Raw genomic sequence first — 26939 nt, 5'->3', positions numbered from 1 at the left:
ACCAAACCACAAGCCAGCTCTTTAGAAGAGCATTCCTTTTTGGTAGTTTGCTGTAATCAGGTTAAGATTAATCCATCATGTGTTGGACACAAGTCACAATTCACTCATAAATAACTTGATGTTTAGAATTACATAGCTGTAATAATAAATGAATAAATAATAATGAAATACAATCTTGAAATAATGATCCAGGATAAAGATATCTTAAATGGCTGTGGCTAATTGAAAAAACAATAAGAGTAGTTTTATTGTTTTCCTCTTCCCTGCTTTTTGTGGCAGGGTGCGGAGAGTGGGGGGAAAATATCCCCCCTGCACAAGCTTTGATTTGGATTATTTCATTTGAAGAAATTTTCACCTGCTGCAGCCTCAGCTTGATGAGTCCAGTTACAATAAACTCATTATTAGGCAAGAATGCAAGACACAGACACTTGTAATATTGTATTGTTTCATCAAAACTGCTATCACAGTTCATGGTTCTTTAAGACAGAGACTCTGAGTAAACAGCTATTCAAAGTTAGCTAGGAGATCAGCAAGCATCTTTGGCCATCTTGTAGGAGGGTCTTGCTCTAAATGAGTATCCTGATGGCCATTTCAGAATCTGAACAGCAGTGATTTAAATCCTTAACTCCAATGCTGGTAAACATATTCCTTCATATGGGCATTAAGGCAGTCAATTATCCTTTGCATTTTAATACTAAATTGTAAGTTGCCAGGCAGTCAAGATTAAAAAAACCAAATCAACCAACCAAAAAAAACCCCACCAAACAAAAAACAAAACCCCAACAAAACAAACAAAACCAACCAAAAAAGCCCCACTGTGACACTCTAACCCCCCCTTAAAACCTGTATTTCAAGCTGGATAACAAATACTTTGCAATGAATTGTTTTTAACCCCTTAACCATCAAACAATATTAGAAATAAGCATTAGCATTATTTTAAATATTAGAATAGTCTAAAACAGCAGCTTAATAACAGATTTATTATTTTTATAGCTATCTCTGTTGAAGGAGTATATAATTTCCTCTGAACACAAGAAGGTGTTCTGAGATTTCCTAGCATCACTTTAGATCTCCTGCAAAGCTGGAATACACAAGGTGCATTATTGAAAGTTCTGAGTGCAATGCAATTTAAGTACTTAGCTCCCATGGCTCTGCAGAAAGAAGCAGGAAAGCATCTTTAGCAGCAACAAGCTCAGGCTGAGCAGCCCAAGGGACAAAGTTCTAGTGACAGTTTCTACTAAATCAGTTGGAGATTTTATTTCTTACTATGGCACAGCATTTTTTGAACAGCTCCATCCAATGCAAGAAGTTACAGAAAGACACTTTCTTCAAACAGCTACAGAACCTGTGAGGAATGCTTCTCAGCAGGCTTTGAACTTCTGATGTCAACTAGACCACAAGACTGACTTAACAGAAGGCAGAATTAACAGCCACACTGATGCGTATTTGGTATGAAGAGTTGCTTCTTTTTAATGCCATTAAGTAACAGATACTACAGTTTCATATAACAGTGTAACATCAATAAGTTTCTACATTTCCAGTTTGAGACAAATACTTAAATTTGTGATTTTATTTTTTTTTAAATTTTTTTTTGCATTACAGAAAGTGCAAGAGAAGTTTGTATACACAACTAATTGCATGACTGGCTGAATTGGATACTAAGGCTGTATTCAAGTTGACTTTCTCAGCTCCCCAGTTTAGCAACAGCTTAGGCATTTGATTTAACAATAACATTTCAAGTTTATACTTAACAATAACAGAAAAACTTCTGACACATCAGTCATCACCACTGGCCAAGAATGTAGCTGTTACAGGCAGTTGTAACTGGTTCAAAACCCTGTTAGTAAAGAGGCTCTTGAGAAGAGGCATGTTTTCCAAAAGATAGAATACTACCTCACATTAATAGCACAGAGATGGTGCATCTGTTCACAAGGAACCTAGGCATGGAGTGAAGCTATTTTGGTGTTTTTGTTTTCTAGCATGCTGGAAACATACCCCACTACACCATGACAACTCAAACTTAGCACATCAGGGATTCACTGAGATGTAAGCAAGAACCCTATCTTCCTGTTTCATTTGTTTGCCAAGCCACCTTAATAGAAAAGTAATCCTAGTAGATTTCCCTCCCTGAAAACTGCCATATTAGCACCAAGACAACAGTTAGTGTCCACAACTACCTAAATGTTCTGCAAGAAGTTTTGCAGCTTACAGTGTAGGCCTCTAGTACTCAGGGCTTCAGCAGTGCTGTTACAGACCCCGCAGTCCCTTAATGACACATTTGTGGTGGAATGATACTTTTTGTTAAATAGAGTAATATTATTTTCCTCTACACATACTTAAATTTTTGTGGCTAGAAGACCAAGTCATCTGTCTAGTCACCAGTTAGAACTGAGTAGCATCCACTTTACAACTGGCTGCTGCTGTCATAATGGGCAACAGACCTAGTTGTTTAAGGTGTGGAGTTTTAGCTACTAATTCAACACCCTTATGCAAAGGCAACAACTCTCCCCTAGGTACATTAAGTTCCTCTATTTTGGGACAGTAAGTGCCATGTAAAGGGAAATGGTACAAGACACATTACTCAGTGCTGTCAACCTCTCTGTAGAGGAGTGCAAAGAACTAAAGGTAACATCCACCAATTTGAATTTGGGTTTTCAGCGTGAGTCAATATCCCCATTTGCTTTGCCCTGAATTATCATCTTCACAGCATGTTCTTTGAGGGTCCATGCTTCAATCCACCTGGATATATTTTAGATTGCAGACATCATGAAACAACAGCAAGAATAGCAGACAGCAAAGTGAAACACGTAGAAAAATCACGTTGAGAAGAGGTCCAGTTATTCCATTTGTCCTTTTCTGGTTATGCCTGGTATGATGGAAAGGAATTAGTGTTAGGATGGCTATGAGATGTGCTTTATTGCTTAAACAGAGCCACTAGGAACAAAACTAAAGCAATAAATATCAACACTTGTCTTCTATCAGAAGCTAGACAGTATTTCAGGGGCAGACTGGAAGGTATGGCCGAAGATTTGCTGGATCAATAGACCATGCTCTTCAGTCAATGCTATGAAGTTTCAAATTACATTAGTTTCTAGCAACAAAAGTGTTTGTAACAACTTTTGATTAAAAACCAGAATAAGAGCCTAATAGCCTTATTCTTGTTTTATTCCAATTTACCCAGAGTCCAAAACTGCAGCTATTAAGGTGATTAAACTTCAGAAAGCTGTACATTGTGTACAGGGCACTCTATGCTAACATTCTGCCATAGATATCTGAAGGTATTAAAGTCAGTCCCTCTGAGTTCTGCAGCAAATACACAGTCACTATTTTTCTTCAAGGAAAGGAAATCTAGATCTGTTGCGGGCTTGGAATTTAAGTCTGTGGAAGAATCAAGTCTTTAGTTCTAAGAAGCTGGCTAGGCTTGGACAGAATGCAGCTATGTATAAGTCTGATAGAGGTACTATACCAGAAGTTCTTCCAAGCACTGTTTGCCATATTTCAGAGAGCATTAGTATTAAGCTACTGCAGTTTTTAGCTATCTCTTTACTGAACATTTCCTCAATAAATTTCAGAGGATGAAGTAGGTTGGCTTATTAGTGGAAGACTTACCTGATCTATGCAAATGGGTTGCCAAATTCATGACCAAAAGGACCAGAAGGTGGATTCTGAGATTCCTTCTAAGGAAAGAGATAAGCTGTTAGTGGATTTCCAGTTTTCACCAGTTTTACACTGCAAAGCTCTATGAGCTACTTCCTGTTCAAACACCTGTTCAAAAGTATTCATAGAAAGAATACTTCAGAGCACCTGCTAAATACACATTTACTGTATTCTTCAACAAAAGAGGGGGGTTCTAAGCTGTGTTAGCTGGTACGCTAGTCCAAGGCAAGGTATTTTTCAGAAAACCATGTTTGCTTCCAAACACTCCTTTAGAGCTAGTGTAGTCAAGATGAGATGTCTTTTAGTCAAATGCTAGAAGTCTTAAATCAACATTCTGGAATTGGTCCAGAATTTTCACTGATGGCTTCAAGTGCTCTGTCCCAAATAGAGTGATCTAGTGAAGCCACTTTCTCCCCCACAGAGTCCTTAACATGGAACTTCCCATTTGTTCAGCTAGAGAGCTTCACAATCCACACAGCCCAGTTTGTTCTAAAGAGGGTTATATATAACCAAAGTGGAGTATTTCTCCAACTACATTATTTGATAATCTTCTGTAGAGGGTCCCAATACTACAGAACTTTGCACCTCGGGAAACTGGTTGTGGAGCCAAGCCAAATGGAATAATGCTTTGTTAACCTTCTTGCAACAGATACCCTCTACTAGATTACATATTAGCCTCAAAGATGCAAAAGGTTTTTGTTGTAGCACCTCTAAAGCCAGAACTAAACTAGTGCTCAAACACAGGCACCACAGTTACTAAGGAGAAAAAAAAAAATTGATGGCTTTTTTTGTGGTGGTAATGCCATTTAGGGGTTTTGGTATTTGTTGTTTTTTTGGTTTGGTTTGGTTATTTTTTTTGCTTGTATTTTGGGGATTTTTTTTGGTTGTCTTTTTTATTTTTTCATTTGTTTTGTTGGGTTTTTACTACTTACAGATGAGGCAGCGAAAGGGTCTGTTTTGTCTTGACTTGCAAACAGGCCATCAGCTGGCGGTGCACTTTGCCGAGGAACAGGCTTTGGTGGTTCTAAAAAAGAGAGACATACTGCTATAATCACTTGACATAATTAACAAGAACTCAGGTCTGCTTGTATAGCAACACCACAGCTCATCTAATTAGAAACACACACAAAAAAAAAAAAATCACAAGGAAGTTGCTTGGAGTGACTTTGAGTCACAGTATTAACTCCTGCTTGTCCCTCACTAAGCTTAAATCAGATGGAAATTCTAACATTCAGACTTAGGTTTACCTCATTCTAGTCAAGTCATCTAGGCACTAGGTGTCAGTATTTACCCACCGCTGCTGATCAAGTCTTCAATTTAGTAGCTGAGACAGCCCTTCAACCCTCTATTTCAGTAACCATTAACTCCAAAATGTTACCAGTCATTTTTGGCAAACAGCTTGCTAGCTTCCATTTCATCATCATCTGTACTATCTTTTGAAATGCCTACTTTACTACTAAAGTAACTGCTGAAAACTCCAGAAGCACCTGAAAGGCTTTGCTGTTCTCCTCTCCTTGCTGGTACTGCAGGTGGCTTTGTCAGCTGGAAGTCTTTGAACATTTCCTTGACATCCTTCATTTCTTTATCCCCAAGTGGATCCAGAGCAATGAATGCATCGCTCTCTTTCTTGGACAGCTCCTTCTGCTGTGTAGTTCTGGGTGGTGGCTGAGGTGGGCTAGCTGCTGTTGACATGGAGGGCAGAGCCGAGGCTGTCTGAGCTGGTAGCGTTGGAGATGTGAACACACTGCTCTGGAAGGGATTTACAGCACTGGTTGGCTGTGCCCAAGAACTAGGTGGAACTTGCGCTGGCTGCGGCCAGAGACCAGAAGACTGAGTGGATGTGGCACCAAAAGATGAAGATTGGTTCCAGCCTGGCACTGCTTGAGTACCAAAGGCAAGTGGTTGAGTAAATCCTGGAGACTGCGCAGACATCATAGACCCATGGAAGACTGATGTAGCCTGAGTGAAGGAAACTGTTTGCGGGGTCCATGGTGATGAAGTGACTGGCAAACCACCTGGGGGGAGATTGTTGTTACACAGCACTTCAGTCATCTGAAGACCACAAGCAGGAGCATATCAATTCCGTAAAGGGTACCAGCAAAAGATTTTCGTGTACTGTTTGTGAAAATCTCTTGGTTTGCACTTAGAAATCAAACCATTTGGGGAAAAGAAGTGGGGAGAAAGGGTTTAATTTATTACTTTGCTGCATTTCAGTGCTGCAAGGACATAATTGAGATTGTTGTAAGGGAAGGACAAACATAGTTCTAGCACAGAAGTGACAGGTGGATTTGCCACATAATAATCATGTAAACAGAAGTCACTAAGACACTGTGCAGCAACATTACCCTGACTTTACAAGTAGTGCTTGGCTCACTTAAGCCTTGTGTACCTGAAGTAGGAAGCTGCTGTCAAAATTAAAACAGTTGATTGTTTTAATCCTGATTCAGTTAAGGATGCAGAATTAGCCCTCTATTTGCTGAATGTAATAGTTTAGGGCAAACAGCACATGGATTAAAGGGTACAGCACAAGAAGTAAAGAAAAACTAGAACCCATGTTTTGGTGTTAGGAGATATCTTGGAGTGGAACAAGACCTTTATTTTTGTAAACTAACCTAGACCAGCCAGTGGAGATGCTATGGTAGAACTTGTTTTGAAGAGGTCCAGTGGACTAGCCGGCTGAGCTCCTGCCTGTGACCCTGAGCTCAAGTTAAGGCTCTCCGCAGATGGCACAAAGAAGTCTGAGCTGAGTAAGTCATTCGATGCAGTCTAGAAAGAAAAATAAAAGTGAGATGCCATGGTAAGAACACATGCTAGCAAGATCAAGGCTCCCTAGTCCAGACCTAGAAGACTTTTTAATCTAAAACAGAGGAGGGAGTTTGGATGTATCATTTAGAGTATAAGATTTTCAAATATCACCCTTTTGTTCATGCTTACAGAAATACATGGCATTTAACAGGTAAAATATGTATTAGTCATGAGTCAACAGAAGAAGAGCAGGACTTAAAATGGCTGAATTATTTGCTACAAGTGAGCTTCCATCTGAACCCTACCCCTTTAAACACTACTGCTTAGTCTGCAGAAACCCCTGTGGTTGTGTCAAGGCCAGAAGAGTTCTGCATAATTTAAGTACAAGATAAATGAAGCTGATCCAGAGCCACCCTGTGCCTAATCATGCAAGCCACTGAAATTTCCTTCAGTAGGCAAATACTGAAAAACCATATGGGTTTTAGTAAGCCAGTACTGGTATCTTATTGTTATGAAACCCTAGGTTGATGGGCATACTGCTATCATAAATGTTATACTACTATCATGACAGATTCTGGCATTATATCAAGTGTTAATATGCATAGCAGCATACTTACCAGACCTTTATAGGAGTATGGCAGCATTAAAGAAGAGAGTACAGAATTTAGTGACCATAGCTACTATGAAACATTCATAGATATTAGAAGGCATCATGGCTGCAGAGAGGTTAGTGTGAGCAGAGCAGGCAGAAGTGTTGCAAAGCCAGGTATCCAGTTATACAGTAATAAGAAAGAAAAGCTTCCTTCAGCCAGCTTCTCCAAGTAAGATCATGCATATCACCATAAATTACTTGAACACTGTTCACCTTGACAGATCTCCTTCCTCTTCCTGGCTTGGTACTCTGTGGTGGTGGGCTAATTGTTATAGGCTCATGTGGCATGAATTGGATATTGCTTTCAGAATCCAGCTTTACTCCATTCTGCAGAGATGTTCCTTTGGAAGCACCTTCCACAACCAGTTTTGATGGGACTTCAAGAAAGCCATTCCGTTCTCTCTCTGGTATCACATTGGGAATTCTTGCTGCAGGTGACTTACTCTCAAGTGGCCACAGGCATGTGAGTGCTTCTCGTTTGCCAGTTCTATTAGAAATCTGGTCAAACTGTTTATCAAAGTAGTCAATATCACCGTTTGAAGCACCGTTACCCACTGATGTCAAGGTAGTTGGACTTCTCTTCTGATCAGATTTTAGAGAATCAAATGAAGGTGGTGCAGATTGGGCTGGCTGTGTGAAAGGATCATCACTGAAAGGGTTTGGATTAGGTGTAGGAAAGAAGCTGAGATTGGTAGAGAAAGAACTCTCAGGCAAGAAGTGTGTCTGTGCCTTTGGTTGTGGAAGAGAGGCTGTGATGCCATTCAAGAAGAGATCCTCTTTTGCAAAGGTTTGTTTGGTCTCAATTTCAGAATTAAAATCCACTAACAGAATCTCTTTAGCCTCCTATTTTTTCAGAGAGAAAAATGAAGTTAGTTATACATAGATTTTGCTGCACAGTGAAAAAGCTCAAAGAAAATAGCTGCAAAAGAAGAGATCCAAGTACCCTACACATTACACCAGTAAACAAGTCAAAATCACAAAGGCAGGCACTGCTGTCTATAGTCAAATTACAGCTATTTGGTCTCCAAAACCCAATACTGAAACATCTGTTTTCAGATCCCACAGTTAAACATCGTATTCGTGGTCTTCAGTCTAGTGACTGTAGAGTCAGTAAGAACTAATTACACAAACTTTCATGGGGGTCAAAGACCCCCGTTTGAGTCCTAGTCCTTAATTTTGACAAGTTGTGAAATCCCACTGCCTTAGTAAGACTTCAGGTTGCAGACTCAGCTTTAGAATAACGCTGAAGAGTTATTTGCCAGTGGAAGGTAGCATGTTATTCTCCACCAAGCATGCAGGGGAAGGGTAAGGCTTGGTCACTGGCTGGGTTGACAGCACCAGCTGCATCATGCTGATGGTGTCTTACAGTGCCAGATTTAAAATTATAGGATTTTTGCGGTCATACTGAGCTATGATAAGGTTTTGCACACCTTTGTGCAACTAGGCCAAATTTTGAGCTAGACCTACTGGAATGACATTAGTAGAATTAAGTACTAGAATGACACCTAGTGATCAAGTGGATACTTCTAGAGCCCTACCCCACTAGTACAGTGATGATTGCTAGGCAGATGCCTCAGTAAATGCAGCACTTATTACAAGGACTGAATTTGCTTCCTAAGAAAAAGCCAAGGCAAGTAAGCTTGAGTCTACTTACTGTGGGGCTGCTCATATCAGGGGGTGTTGACATATCCCCAAACAAGTCCATCTGGTCAACTCCCTTGAAGCCAGAAATATTGAAAGAATTGGCATCTGTTAGAGCTCTCACAAGAAGCAGCATCATGCAGATTTACTTAAAATCTGCAGTAAGCACTATAAACACTATCTACAAACATTGCATTTCCTACAAATTATGGAGACAGTCAGTTATGAACTTTTTAATGGCATCAAGTAACATTTTAAAATTGAACCTACCAGTTTCGTCTTGTCAGCTTGATCAGCAGGCAGTTCTTCACCACCATTCTGTAACAGACAGATAACAATGTCAGAAATAACTGTAATTTCAAAATTTGCCTTAAGCAAGGGACTTGCAGGCTTTAAAAAGCAAGTAATGGAGAAGGAAAGCATGATAGAGATCACTATTCAGTATTAGTTCCACAGACTCTTTTCACTTCCATTTCAATGTAATTGGGCACCTGATACTGCCTTCATAATGCTGGCAGCATAATGAAAGTCAAAGTTAGATGTGGTGCAGCAGCATATCTAATCAAGAGGGGCTGAGTGGAAGTGACCTACCTCAGTCTTACTTGCTTCTTCACTCTAAAGAAAAAAGGAAGACTTTTAATACCTAAACATCATGTAGGCTATCAACAAAAGTCAAATTCTATCACTTTGGAGGAGCTTACCAGACCCAGGCAGCCGGACTGGTGGCACAACCAATAGCTCTCAGTATGTCTGGGTTTAGGCAGCGCTTAGTATCAAGTCTTACAAGAGCCCAAAACTCAGCCAAAACTGAAACAAGCTTTATGCAGAGTCATGCAGTTTCTGTATTTTTACTCACTTTTTTCTTTTCTTCTTCTTCCTTCTTCTTCATATTATAAATTAGTTGGAAGAGGTCCTTAAGATCAGAAACCAGAGGCTCAGCCTGGAAAAGAATGTAGATTTTAGGCCATGTACTACTTTTACCTGGACTTCTAAAGCTGCAATCTGTGCAACAAGCCAAACTTCCCTAAACAGTGCAAGACTTGGGTTGAGATAACAGGAAAAGCAAAAGTTTAAAGACCTGTTTAGTCTTCGTACAAGAGTCTGCTTATGCAGAATCCAAGGGGAAGGGACACAATCAGTGTAGGACTGTTACTAACTCTACAAAAGTGGTTGTAAACAAATTTGTGCTAACGTGCACAAAAGTTTTGTGCTAAAACTGTGCAAAGTAACAATACTTTTTATATTTTTGCTAAAAAGCTGGTAGCAATACTTTTTAAGTGTAAACAAGTCCTAAAAGTGCAAAATTCATCCAAGCCCTCTGGTAGTCTCCTTGCGTTTGTCTATTTGCTACCAACTCTCACATTGAGTGTGGAGAAAGCTTCCACATATATTACTACTTCTATTTTAAACAGTATACAAATAGCAAATGAGCCAGGTGAGCATAAGGTAAGATTATCATCTCCTCAAATGTGTGAGGCAGAGACCAGCTTCAAATGGGATCTGAGACATGGTGACAGTTTAATGTGAAATAGAAAGGCAGGGCATGCCCTGTACATCCATTAACAAGAATGCTGTCAAGATGGAGACGAGTTCAGCTGCACTGCTTTGGAACACCTGCATCAGGCATACAGCAGCTTGTCAATGTCTAAGTAGGACACATCCCCATCTTCAGCCACAACCACCGGCTCAAGCAGAGAATGCTTTGAACAGATCTCACTGTTTACACCTGAGCACCGTCCTCTCCCAATCAAAGGGTTTAGATATGCAGCTGCAGGAAGATCCATTTCAAGAATTATTAACTTTAACAAGGAGTAGAGCTGCAGCAGACTAGATCTGCAGAAGTCCTTGCTTCTGAGCTAGACAGGTTTATGACAAAAACACCTAGTAGCAAGTCAAGACCTGTCTAAGGCCTGGCTGAGCTTAAGGGCTGGCAAGCAGCACCCTGTGGTGAAATGAAGGAATAGACTCCAGAGTACATACAAAAGGCTTTTGTGCTTAATCTACAGTTCCACTGAAATCAATACAATTATTGGTCAGAATGCTGACAAATTCAACAGACTTAGAAGGCCTTGTAGCTGTTACTGAAGTAGTAACATGCTCCAACAAGGAGCTCCTCAGTTATATTATTATAAAATAATAATAAAGACAAGCTGATAAACAAAAAATACTTAACTTCAGGTTGTTTATGAAGCTGAATAATTCTTAGTGGCATTTTTAAGTAGCTTTTTCCAGTATTGCTTACGTACAGATTCCCCTCAGAGAGATTAACCTTGCACACAGGATTTCTACATGTGAGGAACTTATCACAGAAGGATCAGAATCCCTCCCAGCAAGTTAGGGTTAGGAGGTCCTAGGAGGACCAGACATATAATTTACAGGCCCCAGAATCACTGTTCAATTGAGCAAGTGATTTCCCTGCTGCACAAGACAAAGTATGACATGAACTAGGCTAATGTAGTTAGTTCTATATTCCTGTTAATTCAGAATGAAACTCTGGATATTTTACTTAAGAATTAGTACTTTCACAGTGGGAAGCCTGTGTTAATGGCTCTGTTCATCTCACTAATGACTTTCATGGTACATAGACAAGCATTGTTAATCACAGTAAGCAAGACTACTTGAGTGCTTTTATTCTGGACTACAAAGAAACCGTGCAGGACAGAAGCCAGTAGTGACACAGACAATTCCTATTGTCTTTCTTTCAATAAAATCTATCCATGCATGCTGGATTCCCCAAAGGAATTTTGTGGGATTTCCAGCAAAACACTAGACCCTTATCACATGTAAAATGTTTACACAACAACATTATCCATAGCATGTGAAAGAAAGTGTCTGATTCATACCTGTTGGGCTGTTTTTATGGCAAAAAATTGGTGCTGGCCTTCTCCTCCACATATATAGCCGAAGGCACGATTGTCTGTTACATCCCGAGCAATAAAGGAGATTTTGTTTACTGGATGCTCATGCTCTATGACCTGGAATTGGGAAAAAAAATAACTACTGGTTTAAATTTATGGAAATATAATCACCACTGTTCTGTGTAGCTAGAATGATTGAGACTGTTAAAAATCTTCAGTCTAAACCTCAGTATTTATCAGCCTTTGACTAACCACAATAAGATGCAGCTGTCTTCTGACAGGAGTCTTCAGCATCACAAACATTTCAAAAGCCAATTTTTATACGTGGAAATGGGGTACAGTGCCCAAGTAAGAATCTAGTTCATATTGCTCCAACATCCAGATTCCTCACTAGCTTTAAGAATCACATTAAGAAAATAAGTTATATCTTACCCCAGTTTTCTCATCTATAATCTTGATTCCAGAGAGGGAGATGTTCACCCAGATCTTCTGTTTGTGTTGACCCTGGGAACGGGCTGCTGCTGCCATTCCCTAAAGAGAATGAATGCCAAAGTATTGATGAGACTTCTATTGGACTGAGCTTTAACTTGTTCTTTGTAACATATTATTGCTTAGGTCTAAAGTCATACCACAGATCTAGGCAGTTTTCTCTGTCTTAGATTCTTAAAACAGATTTTAGTCCACAAAACTGCTGCAGTAGAGGCATCTTTACCTGCTTTTCCAGTCTGATTGAAGGTACGTGAATGTTCAGTACTACAGAAGTAATGGTCTTTGTTGCTGCAGGGATTAATTTATATTTTAGCTTGTCTGTATCTGAGTGTCACCACTGATACAGGATGCCAACTTGTGCTTTGAGGTCAGTGTTAACTTGCACAGCAATCACCCCTTCCCCTCCAAAACCCAAGCTCATCATTGTGATGAAATTCATACTGCCAGCATTCATACTGGATGCCTATGGACCCAAAGGAATGTTCCAAGACTTTCAGAGAAATGTCCTTTGAGCCAGAGGTTTAGGAAGCAACATCCATCTAGAGGGTGCTGTTAGTAACTACATCACCATTAAGCTGTATTTGAAATTTTTCCAAACTGACTGTTTGATCTGCTTTTTGAAGGCTAACCAGAGACTGTTCCTTACGTCACAGATCAAGCCCTTACCTTCAGTTTCATCATTGAATCCTGACTCATTTTGTCTCCTCTTGCCTCGGGAACATCATCTATGCCAATCAGTTTAGCCTTGTATTTTACACCATCACCTTTGAATCTAGCCAAGAGGGTTTCATCTGTTTTTTCTGGCCCTGGAGACAGAGAAGAAGTTTAGTGGGTCTGTTTTTGAGGTTATTTTTATGTTTGGGTGAGTTGGGTTTTTTTGCTTATTTCTTTTTCTTGGCTGGTTGTTTTTGGTTTTGTTTCTTCTTTTTTTTTTTACAATAGAAATAGCTATGTTGATATTTGTGATCTTTAAAAAATATACACCATGTCCATGTTAAAACTGTCTCTTGAGTACAACTGACTAACAATCCATGTGCACTGCAAGACAGCTACTCCTTTATGGTCACAATACTCTTGCAGAACATGGCCTCAGTTCAAAGAGTGGAGCCTTGTGCTTAATGTCTGGGAGCTTCAGAACAATTGTTCACCACATAAAAGCCTAAACTGTGGATAAGCAAAAGTAAGGTGTGCTAAGAAAAAAACACCATGCAAAAATGGTACTCCCCATAGCCATACAGGGTGTTCAGTAAGGCCTTTAGGTGTTATCCCCGTGTTCTGATGTAGGCAGATCTCTTCGTGCTGTGCAAAAATAATTCCCAGTTCCCATACTAGAATCTGATATCAGCACCATCATTTCTACAATGAGTCCTGGTACTCTTGTCCTTCTAAGTATTTGGGATTTTAACTAATTTGTTATTTCTGCTGCTCCTGCTGGAAACTGCTTGCTTTTCTTCTCTACATGCTCAACATAGCTCATGTATGCACCTAGGTATGTATTTTTATATGAGGTAGTTATATTTACATGACCTAATCTATCAAAAAATAGATTATCTGTTTCATAATAATTCTCATGGAATGTGTTTTCTAGCTTCCCTGGATAAGAATTTGTATCCAGCACAAATCTCCTTTCTGGACTGGAGGGACTGTGGAGGCCCAGGGCCCTGTTACCAAAATGCCTCAACCCTGGAGGGGCAGAGGCAAAAGGGGAGAGACACTCCTCTAGAATAGAGTAAGAAAAGGCCTCCCTCCCATGGGCCTTTTGCAGCCATATGTTGGTGCCTTTTGGGTTCTGGTGTTCTGATAGTGTGTGGGGATTGATACCACCCTTGTTCAGCCCCTGTTTACCATTCATGTACCCTTCCTAGAATGTTCTTCCTTCCCTTAACCCCTATTGGCTCTGTTTTGCCACAGTGTTCCACTCCTGTTATCCCCTTGGTTCCCCAGCCCTTATCCACTCCCCTGCACCACTTTCCCTTGCCCCTATTGAACCTTGACCCTCAGATCTGCCCCTTTTGCCCCTCATTTAACCCTGTGCCCTTAGCCCAATCCTTGGTTCTTATCCCTGCACCTATTTGAGGCTGTGTTCAATAAACCAGTTGTTGGATTGGCAAATGAGAACCCATCCCTTCGTCTTAGATCATCTCTGGGCTCTGAGACACTGGTTGCTCCCTGGGATCTCACTGCAGCACACGCTATAACAGGGGGGGAGTCAGGTTAAAGTTCAGACTAACAAGTGCTGTGGTGGTCCAAGGTCTGGCCACCTCCTCAGGAGGCTCTTGCTTCTCTGGGCTCTTCCTTACTTGTCAGGCTCAGCAAACAACAGAGGAACAGAGAGCTTTAGAACTTAAGGCTAGAAAAGAGCTTTTAATGCTAAAAGCTTACCTTCTGGTTAAGTTTTTATACTGGCATATTTACTTACTCTTCTGGTCAGCTGCAAAACTCAGTTATTTCAGCACTAGTGGGAGGGATGATCTTAGCTTAGGCAAATTCAAAAGATTAAGAACACAGAATAGAGTAGTGCCAGTAGTAAGCATTTCTTACCTTTCTTTTTTTCCTTCTTTGAAGATTGTGCCTTTGGTGGAGCCTGTTGTTCAGGCTGGCTGTTGGTAGCAGTAGTTTCAGCTTCAGTAGACATGATGGAATTGTGGCCAGTTACGTTCACTGTAGGCTTAAAAATCCAAATAACAGTTAGAAGTCAGACATAGTATTTTTACCTTGAAAAAGAAATATTCTTATTGAATATAACATTGAAGTTGTTAGTCCATCAGAGTTCCACTGAACACTGATGCCTGACAAAGTCTGAATGTGTAAGGAGTGATCGTACGGCAAGTCTGGCTCAGAGTCAGACTACACAGAGCATGAAGTTACAGCAGGAGGTGATGAACCCTCACCTCAGAAATAACTTAGCAGTAGGGCACACTGATCTACATCAACAGGCTCTACTTGCACCGATACAAGTCAATCTGTCGCTTTTTTACCTTTTAAGGCTATTTATAGAACTTCAGGTATTTTGGGCTATTCTCATTCAGCGCTGTCAGCTGCATCTCTAAAGTAGTGTGGGAGAGAAGGCAAGAAACATTTGCTAGGATCTGTTCCAAACACCCATGAGGATGACACCGAAACACCCAAAAGATGCCAGTAGATATTATTCATGTTTCTATATCCCGCGAAAGTCAGAGGTTATACCACCCAACAGGTAAAACCAAATAATTTCCTCAGGCTGCAGACAGATGGTCCCAGTAAGAACGCAACAGAACCTCAAGCCAAACCCCCCCACACTTGTCTTAACAAGCAATCAAGTAACCTTCAGATTTTCAAAACCCCTGCAAATTGACAATAAACTGCTGACTTTTAGGATTTACCTCTACGCCATGTGACCCTTTTCTCTCTGTATTATTTAAAAAATAATTTAGTCGCTATGTTTTGTTCCAACACAACAGAGGTACTCAGAGAAGCTTCATAGAGTTATGAAGATCTAAATCAAGACAGAAAGAACTAGATATCCACATCTGCTACAGAAATAATTCTATCAGTCTTGTCTGGGATATTGCAATGGCTGTAGTTAATACCTTGAATTTTAAGATAACAAATGAAGTAAAGAAATTGTTTAGGTGATTAAATAATTAGGCTCCCCTCTAATTACCCCTACACTCAGGCAAGCTGCTACCCCTTTACTCCAGCATTTGAGACACAACTTGTATGTAGATACAAGTGCTGAAGAACTGCATAGCCCCTTGCATTAGAAGTTTGCTTTTCTCAATAGTCAGTTCCTCATTTGCCTTAGTAATACCTGATGCTTTACCCATTACTTGAAATGTACTTTCAGGATTTTGATCTCATTCCTGCCTTCCCTTCCTCCCCCAATTTACTGCTAAGTCAATAACCAGACTGACTCAACCAGCTTGCCACTACCTGAGTAATCGATATCAATTCTTAACTGATTCTTGACACAGGAAGAAGACAAATTGCTACATCTTAAGGAGAGAATTTCACCCTGAAAGCCTCAGTTTCCATTTAACCAAGAGGAAGGCCTTTAGGGAACTAGCTAACCTAAGCAAAATTAGACCTAGCTTCTTACCAGATGGTTTGTGAATTGCATTTAGCATTGGTCAAGTAAATCAACAGAGATAAGGGTGCTCAAATGGGAAAGAACTGTCAGGTATACCTGTTTTCCTCTGTATGCAACTTATCTGGGCACAGCTAGGGAACATTTGATGCAAGGGAACAAAGGTGTTGCTGTGAAAGTTTCAAGTGGTTCTGAGTAGAAAGAGATGTCAGAGGAAGAGTTTGTTTGGCAAGCCATGGTTATTTAAGAAATGTTATCATTGAAAGAGTGGTTTGTGTGTCCATTCTGACAAAAGGTCAAGAGGAAAACTATTAAGCCAGCAGGGATTTTGCAGAATACTTGTTACAGTGCTAAAACAAATGATATATATTTATATATATATATATATAAAGAGTATCATTTTGGGTGGAGATAGCTTTTATAAGCATAAAGAATCCCTCCCTAGATTTGTGAAGTCCTTCAGAAATAATGAAGAAGGAAAGCGAGTTAAGGTGTTGGACTATTAGTTAAAAACCCAATCCTATATGGAAGATTACTGTGGGAGGCCCAGAAAAGAGAAACAAGCCTTGCTCTCAAAAAGCTGAGTTACAGCTTTAGTACATTCTGCCTAGCTCCATTATGGAAAGAAGAAATAAGAAACTCATGGCACTGAATCCTGCATGTCAGTGATCCTTCTTCCTCTAATTAGTAGACCTACACCCAACTGTGGTTTACAGCTTTTATCACACATTGAAGTAAAATTAAGAGGCAATAAAAAAGAAATAATTTAGGAAAGAGTAAATATGCACAAGCAAGACCTCATTTTGGTAATGGTAAAATGGTCTTTTTCTATATGTTCAGCTGCCATCTTTGAGTTCAAAGCATCTCTGGTCATCATTGGCATCTGCCTCCATTGTATGGAAGTCAGGACACTAACTTTAATAGAACCAGATAGCAAAAAACACCCACAGTGGAGGAAGATGGGCAGGGATTACACAAGTGTGGCTGAACCTTTGCAAATATCCTGTCTTACTATGGAAAAACTCATTTTTAGTGTTAGCAATGCAATTTTAGGGCCATCTGGCTACTTTGCAGGACCTACTCTCATGTCTAAGATCTGGCAAAACTCATGTTCCCTGGTGAGATTTCATAGCACAACATGGTAATTTATCATACCTCTGGAGAAGTCGGTGTCTTTGAAAATCACCTGAGAAACAAAAGAATTAGTGAAACTAAGAATGCAATGATAGTGATGCCTTAAGTTTTAGCTTTCATGTTTTCCACATTCTGTACTGCATTAGTGTATATAAGCCTGAACTTCATGTAAAGTATTAGCAAGTTCTCCTCTCAGTTTTTAGTTAGACAAAACAATCCTTTTCCAGCCCGAGAACCCAGGACACAGTTGCAGCTTCAGGCCCAAAAAGTATAAACAACAGTGAATTGAGGAGAGCAGTCTGGGAGGATGGGACTTCATCCCATCTGATTACTGAAACTGTAATTGGACAATTAATCCCAACATGCAAATGGACCAAACTTATAAAAATGTGAAAATGTGTGACCCATTGTCCATCTTGGGTGTAGCCACAGCCAGGCTCTTGTACTGCCCAAGGTACAAAGGTATCCTTTGAAGGCCTTTTTAACTGTCTAGCCTCTGTTCTAGGTAGCCTTTCAAGGCATCTACAGACAAAGGCAACCTTAATACGTGTTCATATTTTAAATAACTTCTTCTTGATAGCTGAGTTAAGCCACATGTCTAGCACTGAATCATCTCCGGCTTCACCATAAAATTTCTCTGGGGTGGGGGGAAACATGTAGCTTGAGCTAGCATTCATCTATTCTGCTCACTATAAAAACCTCCACCACAAGTAAATATGGATTCTGGGCTTTAAACTCAAGCTACAACTCAGCAAGGTCTTAATGACCCTTATGTTTATGTTATCTTAATGGAATGGTGTGCTTACCATACAAGTAACTAAAAATTAAATCCTTCCATTTGTTTCTTGGGGACTTCCTTTCACAATATTCAGACTCTTAGAATTTCCTTAATCCAGCTGCAGGTGGAAGGCAACAAGATTAGAATTATTGTCTTACACTTTAATTTTGAGGTCATCTCAAAAGAGTCAGCCAGCAAGGTTAGAGATGCTTGTGCTTTTATGCAAGCGTGAAAGGAAAGTCAAGTCTTCAGATATAGAAAAGAGCAAGATCATTCCCCCAGCATCTATGTCAGCACTTAGTTTAAAGCAGTTTAAATCTTGTCCATGTAGATGAGTCCATTGCTACCACCACACCTTCATTACACACTAATCAGGTATACGGCTTATCTTCATTACTGTGCTAAATGCACTGTTTCAAAAATCCAAAGACTACAGATTTACAATGCTGCCATCTTGGGAGAAGTGCACCAAACTCTGCCTGTATTACACACATATCACACACATTTTTCTCAGCCACTTGTCAATTTACTCCAGACAGGGCTTGCAGAGAGACCACTAGCTGTATCTTCCTCCTTTCCTTCAGGGACTATACAGTGAAGGGCAGACAGACACTGATGACTCCTCAGATAAACATCATGTCAGGCCCCCAACACACAGTCCTTGATGTACGACTTGCTACCTACTGTCTCATGTCAGACTGCTCTCCTTTCAAGACTTATTCTTAATTTCTACACAGTTACCTTAGGAAAGTCAAAACTTTCTCAGTCTTAAAACTTCTGGCATACTGCACTCTTTGTGTCTTCTCTGAACTCTCTGCAGGGAGGGCTGTCAGCAATGGCAAGTCAGCCCTGAAATACCTGTTTCTTAGCAAGACTTGGAAGAACATGCCAAACGATTTTGTTGAGCAACGTTTAGTTTCCACTAGAGATGCTTTTACAGATATCTTTTATTTGAGAAAGGGGTGGCAACATGATAGATACCTTAATGATTATGTTTTTGTCCTGTGCACAAGTGAATGGAGAATCTTCATTATTGCTGTAGTTTGTCATAGAATTAAGGACTGAACAGAATTCTCACCAACACACAGGCTTTTCCCCTCGTCATCAGGCGAAGATAAATGTCTCAAAGTTGATAAGAGATTATCTGAGAGAAGGTTAGGGACACCCAAAAAGATAAGCTAAACATCTGCTCATCAACCTAATACTTTGTCCTCTTCTCAGCCTGTGCTCCTTCTTTGTCCCTACAAGTACATGACTCAGCTTAAAGAGCTATTGCATGTAAATATTAACCTTGAATTAGAATCTGCAAGGCCGGGAGAGGACAAGGGAAGCTTTTACTGCCAAGTGAAATACAGCCTGTAAGGATGAAGTAGTAACAGGAGGCACAGCAATAGTTCAACTGCTGAACATGCTTCTGGGGCAGGTTGTTTCCTCCCCAACTGTTCTTGAAGGATCAGTCAGGTTCTTCTGGTTAGAAGGCTATGTTAGTGAATTCAATACTTTAGTTTTCAAGCTAAGAAAACAGACTAAAGGCTAAATAGCAATTCACACAACGAACACTAGCAAGAGCCAAAGTTGTAAAGCCAGATAATCTGTTATCAGTAAATTATCTTGACTGGCAGCCTTCTGCTCACATCAGGAGTGTAATAGTGCATTTGTGTGAGCCCCTGTAGGGCTGACTGACATTTACATCTAACAACTCCACATCTGATTATCACATTTTCTGCTTACTTCCTGTTTCAATGGTAGTAGCCTTGAGAAGCCCTAGGCATGCATCAATAAATCAGAAACATAAAAGTGCTAATCAGACTTTTGCTTTTTAAACAGGATCACTCATGCTGAGAAGTCAAATAAAATATAATCTTAAATGTTTTCTTTCATTGCTAGAACACCCATTACTCTGGTATCTGACAGATACCAGAGTTCGAGTTGAATAAACCTTCTGTAACATGACACAAGAGATTACAATGATTTAGATGGAACATTCCAGATGCTTATTTGATGCAAGCATTAACATTAGTCTGTGTTCTCTATTAAAACCATCTAATTATTCTGTTATATACCAGCATATCCAGCAACTAAGATTCGTGAGAAATAATCACCTTACCTACAGGTAGGTTATACCCGATGTGTTCACACTTTTACATGACAAGTACCTGCTTGAAGGCAAGTGGTAGAAGAAAGTTCATAGACAGCTTGGGAACTATTCACCATGTCTGGAATGCAAGAGCAGTATTGTCAGAAAGATGGATGAATATGTACTTTTATGCTTCAGACTACAACCAAAGGTCCTGTGGTTGGTCTTATAAGAGAGACAGCTGAAAAGGATATTAAACTACACTGCCTGGTAAGTGTAGCTGTCATTGCCACAATTCAGTAAGGCCAAAATTAGCAATGCACCCATCACTCAGTTCAAAAGTCCTCTTGAATGTCCTGCTTAGGCTGTAGATTGGTAGAAATGTGATTTGTGTTCAAGAGATCATCCGCTTGATATTGTGACTTTAATTAAACCAGGGGCTTACCTTTTGGACCAAGTATTTATAGAAAAATGGGATTTTACTTTAGGGAACTTCTTATGTGTATTTTTCTTTTCAAGCTCCATTTGATGTTTTATCTTCTTACCCAAGAAGTGGATTGATACTTTGTTGAGATATTAAAGGCAGGCTTATGCCAAAGACTTCCTCTGTCAACATGAAATCTGGAATAAAGTGCAACAGTACTTACATACTGATGTTAGCACTGATGTGGAACATAGTCCAGCTGTCTTCATCATATACAACCAGTACTGAGAAACAGGGAAAGTTGATTTTCATTTACTTAGTAAGATAGAAGTGCAGCATTAGACACATCAGACACCTCCCTCGTGCTGCTCCCTTCCCTAGTACCAACTACAAAATAGATAAAGCTCTTAGTGCACTAACTGGCCATGGTAGTTACAGATGTTGGCACGTACCATTGCTGGTGCAGGGTCATGCCTGTGAAACCCCACAGATATCTCACCATTCAGCCAACTTGCCAGCTGCTGTTTCATCAGTTGAACAGAACAGTCTGTTCTCATCACAGTCTCTTCTGAACCTCCTGGTTTTTAGCAAGAACATAGAAATTCAAACTTGGTTCCCGAAAGTGTTTCATACACACTTGAATCACAGCCAAGAGAATATCACTAAGTTAGCAGCTGGGACTGAACAGGTCACACAGTTCAAGTGTGCGATTGGATTTGAACTTTTTTTTATCATTCTTGTATCCTATGATTTCTGAAAAGATAATTAGTTACTTGTCAACCCAGCTACAGCAGTGCTTCTATTCTGGATTTTTCTTCCATTTGTCATAGAAATAAATATGTCTTTTTCAGGAAGAGTAAAGCAGGGGGCTCAAAAGAAGTAATGACCAGGTAAAATAAGCTGTACCTGATGAACACATAGAACAATAGCAATTAATGAGTGAAAAGCATTTAATGAGCTAGTGCTATCTGGTTCCCTGAAGACTTGATCACAAGATGAAGGAAACTAGCACTGTCATAGTGTTTGATAGAGCTATTTTTCAGCCAGGAACTTCAGTATCCAAAGGCAGTGCCCAGATATCTAGCTAGTCACCCTCAAATTATGAGTTGTTCCAGGAATAAGACAGCATGTTGCAACAAGGCTTGATAGCAGCCTTTCCAATCTCTGTTCATTATCTATGGTAACCTATTCATTAAACTGTTGAATTAAGAAAACCCTTTGCTTTCAGTACTAGAAGTACTAATATCTGAACTCCAAACTCTTCCTTTAGAAAGAAATTGAAAGGGCATACTGGTATACCTTTCTAGATAGAGAACTATTACTTTGGAAACAGAGACAAATTAGATTAAATATTTAAATTATCCATAAGAATTTTTTTCCTGTCAGGCTTCAAGAAAGACAGTATGTTTTGCAACCTGCTAAGGGAGCACTCCTCTATACCTCTCTCCAGTTTCCAGTTCTGAAGCCACATAAATTAGTGGCACCTGAGCCAGAGCTCAGCTGTTTGCTGGAGCTATTGCTAAGGAAAGCATCACTTGCCCTTGGGATGAGTAATCTCAAGCAATATGGCTTCAGTGCCTATAGCTCAACCTTCATCAATATTCCGTGTTGAGACTCACTGGATATACCAAACAACATGGAAGCAAAAGCAGTTGTTATTCAAGGCATCTAGTGTTTATTCAGATGCAACTGAATTTGAACTGATCACACTTCATTTCCAACTGTACTCCTAAATCCCTCCTGCCTAGAAGGCCTGTTTTGGATATTCTTGCTTGTTAGTATAGTGAAGGACTCTTGCCAATAACCATGCTTTTCACCCCTCCTTCTCAGAGCAGGAACTTGACACATATTGAAGCTGTTATCATAGGTTATGTCAGCTGCATACAGTTAACTGTCTGCTGCTGGCACAGTTATCCTTCTTTGCAGTTTGAGTATATGCAAGCTGTACTGAAAGAGATTGCCTGTGTTCCGCACAGTTTACTCTTAACTGTGTTCTCAACCAGTTCACAAATTTATCTGTATGATATAGGATTTTCCTCTATTATTCTTGCATTCACACAGCCTAAACCCATGTAATCCTGGCCACGTTGTTGAGTACTGCAGTTTGCTTACCCAGCTTGGTTATCCCAGGAGCAGCCAAAAGTCTATCATCAAGCATTCATTTCAGCAGTAATTGAAGAGCACTCCACCTAGCCCCCAGATACTGTGCCTCTGAAGACACAAATTGTTGTAGCAGTTACTGTCACAGGAGTCACTCCATACTGCCTCTTGTAAGAGATGCAAATTATGTTCATTATGTATTCTGAGAAGACTGATAAAAATTCTGCTTGCAGAGCATACTTGTAGGCTCTTCTACAACAGTTCCAGTCTTGTTAGGTATTATGAAGCATACTACTTAATATAAGGGTTATACTTGCCTTTAAGATTAGTTATTACCAAGGCCCCCAGCTCTCCCTTGTATATGCAGCAAGAAAGGTAATGAATAACTACAGAAGACTCAAGTTTTAAAAAGTGGTACAGAAAGACCTATACCAGAGGTTAGAAAGGATTAACTAGGAATTTTAGAGTTTCACCACAGCTCTTATAATAGAAATCCTACTGGACAGCTAATAGGGTTTCACAGATGACTGTTCTGCAACAAGTTTCCCCACCATTATAATTACAGATATTCGAGGATGTTTACACTACTATTTGTATATCCAGACTATAAAGCAATCTTGACCAGGGTGTCTCTAATTTCCCATCTCTATGATAGTCTTGGTAGCATATTATAGGGATGCCACATCCCTCAGAAGCATACAAGGAGTATCTAGAGTTTACCTTCCATCAACCAGGGTAGCCACTGTTTGCAGACAGATCTGTGATTCAAGCTACTAGAAAACTAGTCCTTACTCATACAGTGACCTTTGTCCCTTGCCTCAAAGCGCAAATGACTGTATTATGCCAGGGCACAGAAGAGATCTGTAAGGCAGAAAAACAGGTTGTAATATTAAAATTAGATCCCCAATGCTCCCAACTTCTTTTGTCCCCTCCTAAGAGGAAAGTTTCATCCATAGGCATTTTAGCCATTGGCCTAAAATTATTAGGTGGGTGGCACATCAGCATTAGGCTTTGAGTACACTTTGCTAGAGGCACAGCTTCCTAGCTGACATTGTCATGAAGCCTCCTGACTTTCAAGGTGAAGATCCATTATTCTGTCTTAGACCTATTTTTTCTGCTGAAGAGATAACCCTCATCTTATTGCTTAAGGATGCAACATGAACTGAGAGAACAGCAGGAAATACAGCTCCAAGGCCAATAATCTGTCCTTAACTGGCCCTGTAATGTCTGAGCTTTTAGATTTAAGGGGACATGCACCAGCTATGAAGCTGTATTAAAAGCTTTTAAAACTAATTTAAAAATCACATGGATAATTAGGGGTGAAGATCTACTGGGCATTTCAGCTGAGGCACCTCATCCTCAAGCACTCCAGAGCATATGCAAGGCACAGTTTTTCAGATGAGGGGAGACTAGAATGGTCTAGGTCCCCATAAGCTAGGGCTAAGAAGACATGGATGGGAGAAGATGGTTCATTCAGCACTCAGCTGCCCAGCTTGTATAAACAAGGTAATCCTGTTGAAACTGGTACCTCTTGTTTATTGACTAGGCCTGACACTGTGCTTCATCCAGCTTCTTTATAACCCTGAGACCCTTGAACCCAAGGACAGCCTCAGAGCCAGGTTTCTAATGCCAGTTTTTCTTCTCAGTTACAATCCTTAGACACCTTATTCTATTTGGTCTCTTTAACACAACACCAAGTTGTGATATCATCCCGATTCTACTAACAATCCATTAGTCCACATGCAAGATCTAAAATTCTTCTCCAAAATCCTTGCAGATTACAAGTTACCTTCAAGCTGCTTGAAGCAGCTTGTCATTTCTTTTGACAGAATCTAGCCAGCAAGCGGAATTTGCATCAGCACTTTTTCCAAATCAAGCTGGCTTTCTCTAGATGTGGAATCTATTGTTTTTTTACTGGCAAATTCATGCTTCTGTAGTGGTCACATTGCTATCCTTGCCAAATAAATTCTGCAAGCATTCCTAGGGTTAACCCAGCTGGTCACACAAATTTCCTGAAATTGTGAGGTTTACTAGGAAAGGAGACCATCAACAGGAGAGAAAAATCATCAGGTTTGGCAACAATACCCAACAGCTATAATATATTGGTGCACTCTTACATCGTATCTCAAGCTACGGCTCTTCTACTTTGATTTTTGAGCAACCACACTGGATTCACCCTTCCTTGATATTAAGTGCACTTATTTGCTTTCCCACAGAGACAAAAATCTACCTTTTCCATAGGTTATAACCATCTGCTTAGAGTGCTTCTTCTCATGTTTGCTTGAGAAATAGAGGCCTTGAGCAAGAAGCATAAGAAGTATAGCCAAAGCAGCTACTGGTCTGCAGTGTGCAGGTAGTTTAACAAGTAATGTTCTTAATGAGAAAATAGATTGTGCAGAGATACTTAGCAGCACTGTAGATTAGACAATCACCTTTACCTTCACAAAAAGAAATTGATGACATAAAGCCTGAAGGACTCAGCATTCACTCCATTTTACACTGAGCTTTCCTATGCACCAAATAATGATGTTTGCTAGTTAAGCCTCTGTTCTGGTGACTCACCAGAGATTCATTTAACACTCTCACCCTCCTTACCTTTGCTACCATTTGGTTGTCCTCCTTCCAATGCAAACCTACTATTAATAATAATTTCTGCTTCAGATGTGACCACATCTTCACACCATCCAGGGAATTTTGAGAAGCTGATTATGCCTCAAGAAACATTGTGCTGGAAGCAACTGCAGTGATTCTTTGAACAGATGTAGTTGGTGACTCCCTCATCAGCTGCAAAGATTTTATTTGTACTACAATTCATATGTGCAGCCTCACCTACCACCAGGAAGGTCCTAATGGAAGCCGACACAAAGACCTGCTAGCATTATAATTTCCTAGCAGTTCACTATCAGACACAATGACATCCTTTCAATTTAACATTGCCCGTCAAATCTTCACAGCAAGCTAGAACACACACCTTCATAATCAATTCTCTCTAACTGAATCTGCATCTTTAATTCTGTCTATTTTCAGAGGTGTTGCCATCCTAGAGCATGCCTATGGCTATTCTTTACCATATGGTGTGCAAGTCTAAGCCTTCATGCTCTCAGATTCGGTTAATATTGCACAGCCTTGTTTGTGGAAGTTACAGAAGACTTCTGAAGAGAAAAATGTACCCTTTCAAGGCAAACTAGCTTAATTAGGAGAAGACTTAAAAATTCCCGACTCTCAAAATAATAAAATCAGCCTTACCAGTGAATTTGCAGTATGCATTTGAGTAACCAGTCTCAACATTTTTGAGGGGTAAAAGCTCCTTACAGAGAAGTCCAGCTGAGGAGATCTGTCTATGTTGGCAACACCTGCATTTATCTTATGGCTCGCTGCACTGGCACTGTCCCAACATTAAGTGTCACCATATAAAGGACATTAGACCTTTTATATCATCACCTGAGAAGTCAATTTCTCTGTCAAGACAGAAGACTAGTTCCAGATAATCGTCAACATCTACAGCTATCCCAGTTTACCCCAGACTGAAGCTGCAAGCAGAAATTCACCGGCAGACAGAAGAGTGCCCATCAAAAACAGAACAAAACCCTACTCCCGCTTCACAGCATCCTAACCTGTGTTCTCATTATCTCTGCTATTAGAGAGATTCTTTCATGCTAGTTGTTTGTTATAACTAACTAGTTATAGGAAATAGGAAATTTAGTGCTTATATAGTTAATCTGTTTAATGATTTTAACCCCATCCTCTCCACACACAAAACCGAAAGCGCGCGTTTATACTGCTTTGCCCTCATGCTTCCCCGGCCGCCCGCCTGGCCCGAGCTAGGAGCGGGATGCGGGCGGCTTCTACCCCTCCTGAGGCAGGACACGGTCCCGCAGCCTGGCTCGGGTCCCCACCGCCGCCGCCGCCTCCGGGCGCAGCGCGGCCCCGCGGCGCCTCTCACCCGCGGCTGCGGCGCTGAGCCCGGCCCGGGGCGCACCCTCCGGAGCCCCATCCCGCAGGGGCACCCCGCGCTCCCCCGCGGGCAGCGACTGTCACGTCGTGGCAGAAAAAAGCTCCCTGCCCCGGTGACAGCTCCTTCAGCCCCGCATCGCCCCCTCCCTGGCCGTGCGAGCGCCGAGCGCAGCTCGCAAAGCTCCTTACGGGCTAGATCCGTGCCGCTCCGTGCATGATCCGATGAGCGCAGCCGGTAGCCTGGCTGGGACCGGGGCCCCGGTTAAATATTCGGTTGCACTCTCGCCTTGAGATTAGTCAGCCACTCACAGCGAGCGATATGGTTTTAATCAGATGCTGGCAGCTGAGGACTACCCAGGAATGC

General features: G+C 40.6%; 1 protein-coding gene across 7 annotated transcripts; it reads right to left on the bottom strand.

Moving 5' to 3' along the window:
* Positions 1-872: 872 nt before the first annotated feature.
* Positions 873-26939, bottom strand: DAB2 (DAB adaptor protein 2). 7 transcript variants are annotated; one of them, XM_058825969.1, is made up of 16 exons: positions 26765-26939; positions 20177-20236; positions 14584-14710; positions 12709-12848; positions 11986-12084; positions 11539-11670; positions 9552-9635; positions 9287-9310; positions 8966-9013; positions 8709-8771; positions 7268-7897; positions 6270-6423; positions 5145-5672; positions 4590-4681; positions 3610-3674; positions 873-2866 (listed from the first exon to the last, which is right to left on the bottom strand). In XM_058825969.1, exons 2-15 carry the CDS (start codon positions 20207-20209, stop codon positions 3615-3617), a joined length of 2214 nt encoding a protein of 737 aa, XP_058681952.1. In that variant the 5' UTR covers positions 20210-20236; positions 26765-26939; the 3' UTR covers positions 873-2866; positions 3610-3614. The 7 variants fall into 7 exon arrangements, with proteins under 7 accessions (XP_058681952.1, XP_058681953.1, XP_058681956.1 ...); XM_058825968.1 differs by having other exon boundaries at positions 879-2866; positions 3610-3677; XM_058825974.1 differs by having other exon boundaries at positions 882-2866; positions 3610-3677; positions 7268-7561; positions 26765-26938.

Source organism: Poecile atricapillus, chromosome Z (genome assembly GCF_030490865.1).
Source record: "Poecile atricapillus isolate bPoeAtr1 chromosome Z, bPoeAtr1.hap1, whole genome shotgun sequence".
NCBI lineage: Eukaryota > Metazoa > Chordata > Aves > Passeriformes > Paridae > Poecile > Poecile atricapillus.
This window is presented reverse-complemented; position numbering and strand designations above follow the sequence as displayed.